General features: G+C 44.3%; 1 protein-coding gene across 1 annotated transcript in view; it reads right to left on the bottom strand.

Moving 5' to 3' along the window:
* Positions 1-582: 582 nt before the first annotated feature.
* POLR1E (RNA polymerase I subunit E) overlaps positions 583-5,615 on the bottom strand; it is a 26,980-nt gene continuing 21,947 nt past the window's right edge. The window contains exons 10-12 of the mRNA XM_019516809.1: positions 4,986-5,067; positions 3,103-3,234; positions 583-1,218 (exon numbers count right to left, since the gene is read on the bottom strand). Coding sequence (XP_019372354.1) covers positions 1,059-1,218; positions 3,103-3,234; positions 4,986-5,067 — 374 coding nt within the window. The 3' untranslated portion in view covers positions 583-1,058. The remainder of the gene's footprint in view (positions 1,219-3,102; positions 3,235-4,985; positions 5,068-5,615) is intronic.

Here is a 5,615-nt window from a genome sequence, read left to right as displayed (position 1 = left end):
GGTAATTAACTTCTGTGTGGGCTTGCTCTCTGCTCACTTTCCATATCTGCCTCTGTGTCTCTCACATGCACACACCAGAATTTCCTAGTGCAGCAGGAGACTGTACTTCCCCTGATGATTCTAAATTAATCACTGATTTTGAACACCGTGCTACAGAAATGACTTCAGCATACTATAAACCAATGCACCCTTCTGATCAACTGGGCAGACATGGCATCAATGGCAATTCTGAACCAAGAGACAAACATTTTTTCCCCTGTGCAGTTCCTTTATTCTTTTTCCATCTGGTTCCCCTCTTTGAATACTATACATTTGGTAATATTTGAAGGAGAAAAGCTGTCACACTTTTGTTTGGTGCTTTGGTGTAGAAGAATGACTTGGGTAGTATTCAACTAGGGTTAAAAAAGCACTCATCTTCAATAATTCAAAAGATGTCAGAAGCATCTCCATGTTAGCAACAATAACATTCAGACAAAAACCAAGTGATATGACAGACAAACTAAGGGTCTTGCCTATCCGGCCTTTAGCCTCTCTCCTACCAGTAAAGTCACCTTCCATTTAATATTTACCAAACCCTTCATCTTCAGCCACAGGCATCATGAAAGGAAGAGCACCAACTCTGATTAGAAGGTCTGTATTTGTATTTAGTAAGACACAGTCCCAAGCTACATTTGCCCATAACCTTAGCACGGCCTACCTGGGTTACAACTGATCATGGGATACTAGAAGTTCATGAGATAAAAGCAGCCCAGTTGGCTGAGGTGGTGGGAAGGAAGGGAAGTCCAAGTGAAACCATCCCATTTTCTCCTCACTCCTATCTGCCCCATACTCCTGCAAGTGTTTGTATAGGAATGAGGAATGAGTGTCTTGTTTCATTTTGCTTTTTAAAAAGACTGTTTAATGAGAATGTCAGTCCAGACCCATTATTAGAAATTGCCTTGTGTAGTTCAAATGGAGTAAGAGCCAACGAACAGACAACAGGTCCTAATCTCAGAGCAGTAACAGGCCAGTAGAATGAGTCTCTATTCTGCTGTCCTTTCAGTTGCACCCCACATTCTTTAGTCCATCTTCTTGCGTTTCCTCTGGCCCCTAGATGGTTTGTAGGAGGGTAAGGGCACAGAGAGGATGCCAAATTTGTGATCCTCATCAGCTCCAAGTCCAGAAAGCCCCTTTTTTTTGGAGATCTTCAGCCTCATGGCTTTAGCAATGTCGAGCATTCTGAAAAAGGCAGAATCACATTCATCAGCAAATACAAGAAGGTTGCATGCATCATTCCTGGTGTCAGACTGAAGATCTGCAAGAGAACAAACTGGCCTCTCCCTCCAGAGAGAAGGCATCAGTAGCCACAGGCAAGCAGCAATGTGGCCCTATGGCTGTTTTCTCTGAAGCAGTGATGGCTCTGCTGTGCGATGAGGGATCCATTTCTAGAAAAGTTCAGGGTGGCCACAGCTCAAGGATTTAGATGAAACACAGCAAGGGCATGCTCTGGGGGACACCAGGCTTGCTATGCCTCCCACCAGGCAACAGTTTTATCCTTTTCCTTTATTTAGGGTCTCTTTTACACAAATGGGATGACATTATACAATTCACACTAGTTTGGTATTGGAGGGACAAAGGGACCCCCCACTGGTAGTTCTAAAAGGAAAAATAGGAGCAAGAGCTGACCAGCCTAGAGAATACTTGGGGGCTGTTTGGTAAACATGTCAAGGGTTTGTTCAGAAAATTATCTTGCTTTTTAGTATAACAGTCAGAACAAGTGCTCCCTCATCCCACAGCTGAGGGGGCATGTGCAAGCAAGTAACACAGCCACCTTGTTATCAGGAACTACAGAATCTTGCCAGCACACATTAGACCACATTTTGACTTCCCACTGGAAGCCACCAGTGCAAGCCAGGTGGCCCATGTTCCAACACACAGCAGTCAATGAGAAAATTGAAATAAAGCCATAAAAGGCAGCACAATCTTTCCAAAAGCCTATTGCTTCATCTTTAAAAACAGGGTCTAATTGACTTCAAACACTGCCATTAAAGCCATTATCCCACATCAGTTCTAAAGAGCAAAATTATTGGAAAGTGCATGACAGTTCACTGCAGCAACATGTACAATTAAAGCATCAACTGTAAAGCTGGAGACAACAAACAGGTCAAAATCCTTTACAATTTTCATTGGAATTTCATATATTTCATAGACATTAGGGCTGGAAGGGATCTCGAAAGATTGAGTCCAGCCCCCCGCCCAAAGGGCAGGAAGTCAGCTGGGGTCATAGGATCCCAGCAAGATAAGCATCCAATTTACTCTTGAAGGTGTTCAATGTAGGTGCTTGAACCACCTCTGATGGCAGGCTATTCCAGACCTCGGGGGCTCAGACAGTAAAGAAATTCTTCCTTATGTCCAGCCTGAAACAGTCTTGCAGTAGTTTATAACCAAACGTTCAATCTCATCATCCCTTGGGGCGCTCTGGTGAACAAATGTTCCCCTAGATACTGGTAATCACCCCGATAAGCTTATAGGTGCCATCAGATCACCCCTGAGCCTGCGCTTTTCCAGGCTAAAGAGCCCCATGGCTCTCAGCCTGTTGTCGTAAGGTCTGTTTTCCTGACCTCTGATCACGTGCGTGGCTCTCCTCTGCACTCTCTCAAGCTTCTCCACATCCTTTTTGAATTGTGGGGCCCAAAACTGGACGCAGTACTGCAGCTGCGGCCTCACCAAGGCCGAGTACGAGGGGACAATGATGTCCCAGGATTTGCTTAAGAAGCATCTATGGATGCAAGCCAGCGTTTTGGTCGCTTTACTAGCCGCAGCATCGCGTTGCAGGCTCATGTTCATCTTGAATTTGGTTTGTGTGGTCAGAAATAATTTTATTACTTATTTATTATTATATAGTATTATATTAATTTCATAGGATTTTGTGACGAGGGCTAATTCATTTCTTGGGCAAGTAGTTCATTCTGAGGAATACAGATTTTGAGATGGATCTCATTGCTGCATTAGTCAAACTCTCAGTTGAAGAACTGAAAACAGGCTCTCCTTCCATGCCGCCATCCCACTTGCCCCTCTTCAACGTTGCAGGTCTGCAGTCATTAACTGCACCAGTGCTCTCACCTGCTCTCATGGAGTTTCATGTCCCTCTGTAAGAGTGTCAGGTCTGTCTGGAAGCTGTTAATGTGCAAGGCCAGAGCTACGACATATGCTGTGATTTTAGCCTTCATCGAACCAGAGATTAAATTCTGGATCCTGGAGAATAAAGTCACAAAGGAGGAAAAATTTAACAAAGCCAAAGCATAAACCAGTGGGGACTGTGTCTGCAAACAGAATGTACACAGAACTGGAATCAGACCCCGGGAAAATGCGGCCAGTTTTGCCTGCCACAACTTTGAAAGTGTTGTAAATGCTCAAGGGTGTCTGGCCCTAACTGGCCTGCAGAACAACTTTTTAAGTGGAAACCACATCTGTTCGTCCACAAGTCACTTTTACTAAAATTAAGAGTGAAGGTGAAATTACTGTATTTATTCACATAGCACGCACACCCTGCTCCCAAACAGCCCTCCAAAATTGGTGCGAGTGTTTTAAGTGGGGAAGTTGATTTTTCTTCACGGGAATAAAAGCATGCACATACTGTGCTCTGATGCTACTAAGATGGTTACCTTTCATCTGGCCATAGCAAGCAGAATGGGTGGAGTCCCGTGTTAACCCATGCACAGCTCTCTACAGCTCTTGGCCAAGAACTGTAGCTTGTGTCTGAAGCAGCAACTGAACCAGCTGAGGGCTAGTGAATTGCTGCATGCATTCTGTAGCATCTTGAAGAGGCTTGGTATTATTTACAGGAACTTACATACGAAGAGCTGTTTATAGCAAAGAATTAACAGTCTTGCTACTGCTTTTGCAGGGGTCTACAGCCTACACTTGTTGCTGTCCAGCCACACCAAAAAGTTCCTGCTGCCTTAACCAGACTGTCTCCTGGGATGCTATACTTCCTTAATATCCTGTTTCGAGAAGGACTACTTTATGTCACACAGTCAGCCATGACTCTGGAAAAATCTTTTCTCTACATTCTGCCTTCCAAAAACAAGGTATGTCTTGTATTTGTAGGCATCTGGTATGCAATGCAATACAGTGATTGCTTTCCAGGTGTCAGGGACCTTCTGGAAGCCTTTCAGGATGCAAAAGACTAACTATTCCTAACAGAAATGTTTGGATTGAAATGGCTCTGTTTATTTGGTATTTCCTTGCACAACAATGCAAAGGTTATGAAAGGACAACCATGCTGTTATGGGCAGGACAAAAAGTTGTCACATTCTCAATGGTTAAGAGAGTTTTTGTGCAGAACATGGGAAATGTTAAATCCAGGGCAGTATTCTGGCACCGCCTTCTGGCAACAGCTCAGTTGCTGAAATGTTTAGCTGTGGCAAGTGGCAACAGAACCCAGAGGGAGCCACGGCTCTGACAGAAGACCTTTACTGCTTTGATAAAAACAACCTCTCTGTTCTAACAGCAAGCTGGGAGAGGCAGCCCCAGCTGGGAGATCTTGGAACCGCAACATGGAGTGGAGCCGCAACACGGAGTGGAGCGGTGGTGAAGAGGTGCACCTTGTTAATGTAAGCCTGATGATCTGAAACCAGCCTGTACAACTGAGGCCAGCACTGAACAGAACCTAGTTACTGGTGACATTTCTCTCAGGTTTTCAAACAATTTTAATTTAAAGAAACACTGATTTTGAAACACAAGTCCAGAGTCTCCTTACACACCAGACTGACTCCTCTGACCTCACTCAGGGAGCTGAGAATAATTTTTATACAGATATAAGAATCACCTTTCTGCACTAAAATCCAAAGGCATTAAACAGAGAAGACACCAACAATTCAGATTCCTACAAAGGGCATATGGCTCAAGAGATGCTTTCCCTGTCATGTGTATAGTGGTAGTTTTTTCACTTGAACTTTCCTGTCTACCCCTCAGAAATATGTTAGAGAAAACCCATTCTCTACCTGCCACTGTTGTATGTTAGTGCACTGAAATTTTTCGTGAGTTTTTTGTTAATGATGCGTGGACAATCAGGCCCCATCGGATCTAGAACAAAGACAATTTTTTCAATGAAGTGATAAATACAAGCAGATTCACAATCATTTTAAGAATTAAAATTAATTAAACAATACCATGCTGGTTTCATACACCTCTTAAGAATACATATATCAATATTTGGACCAACTTGTTAGAGCATCTACAGTAAGACTCAAAAGCAGCTTAGGCACAGTGCGCCAATATCCTATGGGTAGGGACTTACCAAATTCACAGTAGAAGTGGGGTGCACTGTGGCTCCTTTAATTTTGCAGACTCCCCCGCACACCCCTCCACCACTGATTGGTGGAGAGGCCATGCTTGCAGTTCACTCCCAATTGGCAGGGAGGCAAAAACTGCAGTTTTAAATATGGCGCCGTTTTAGCCTTCCGCTGCCGACTGGCTGAAGGGCCCCAGAAGCCCTAATGCTTGCTGCTGATTGGCGGAGAGGCAAAAAACACACCATATTTAAAACGAGATTTTGCTTTCCTGCCTATCAGGAGGGAGTTGTGGGTCCCCTCTGCCAATCAACAGCGGGGGGGGGGGGGGGGGGGGGGGGG

The sequence above is a fragment of the Gavialis gangeticus genome, unplaced genomic scaffold, assembly GCF_001723915.1.
Source record: "Gavialis gangeticus isolate Ggan-Ray unplaced genomic scaffold, GavGan_comp1, whole genome shotgun sequence".
NCBI lineage: Eukaryota > Metazoa > Chordata > Crocodylia > Gavialidae > Gavialis > Gavialis gangeticus.
The sequence above is the reverse complement of the archived record's forward strand: the minus strand, read 5'-3'. Positions and strand labels throughout refer to the sequence as shown.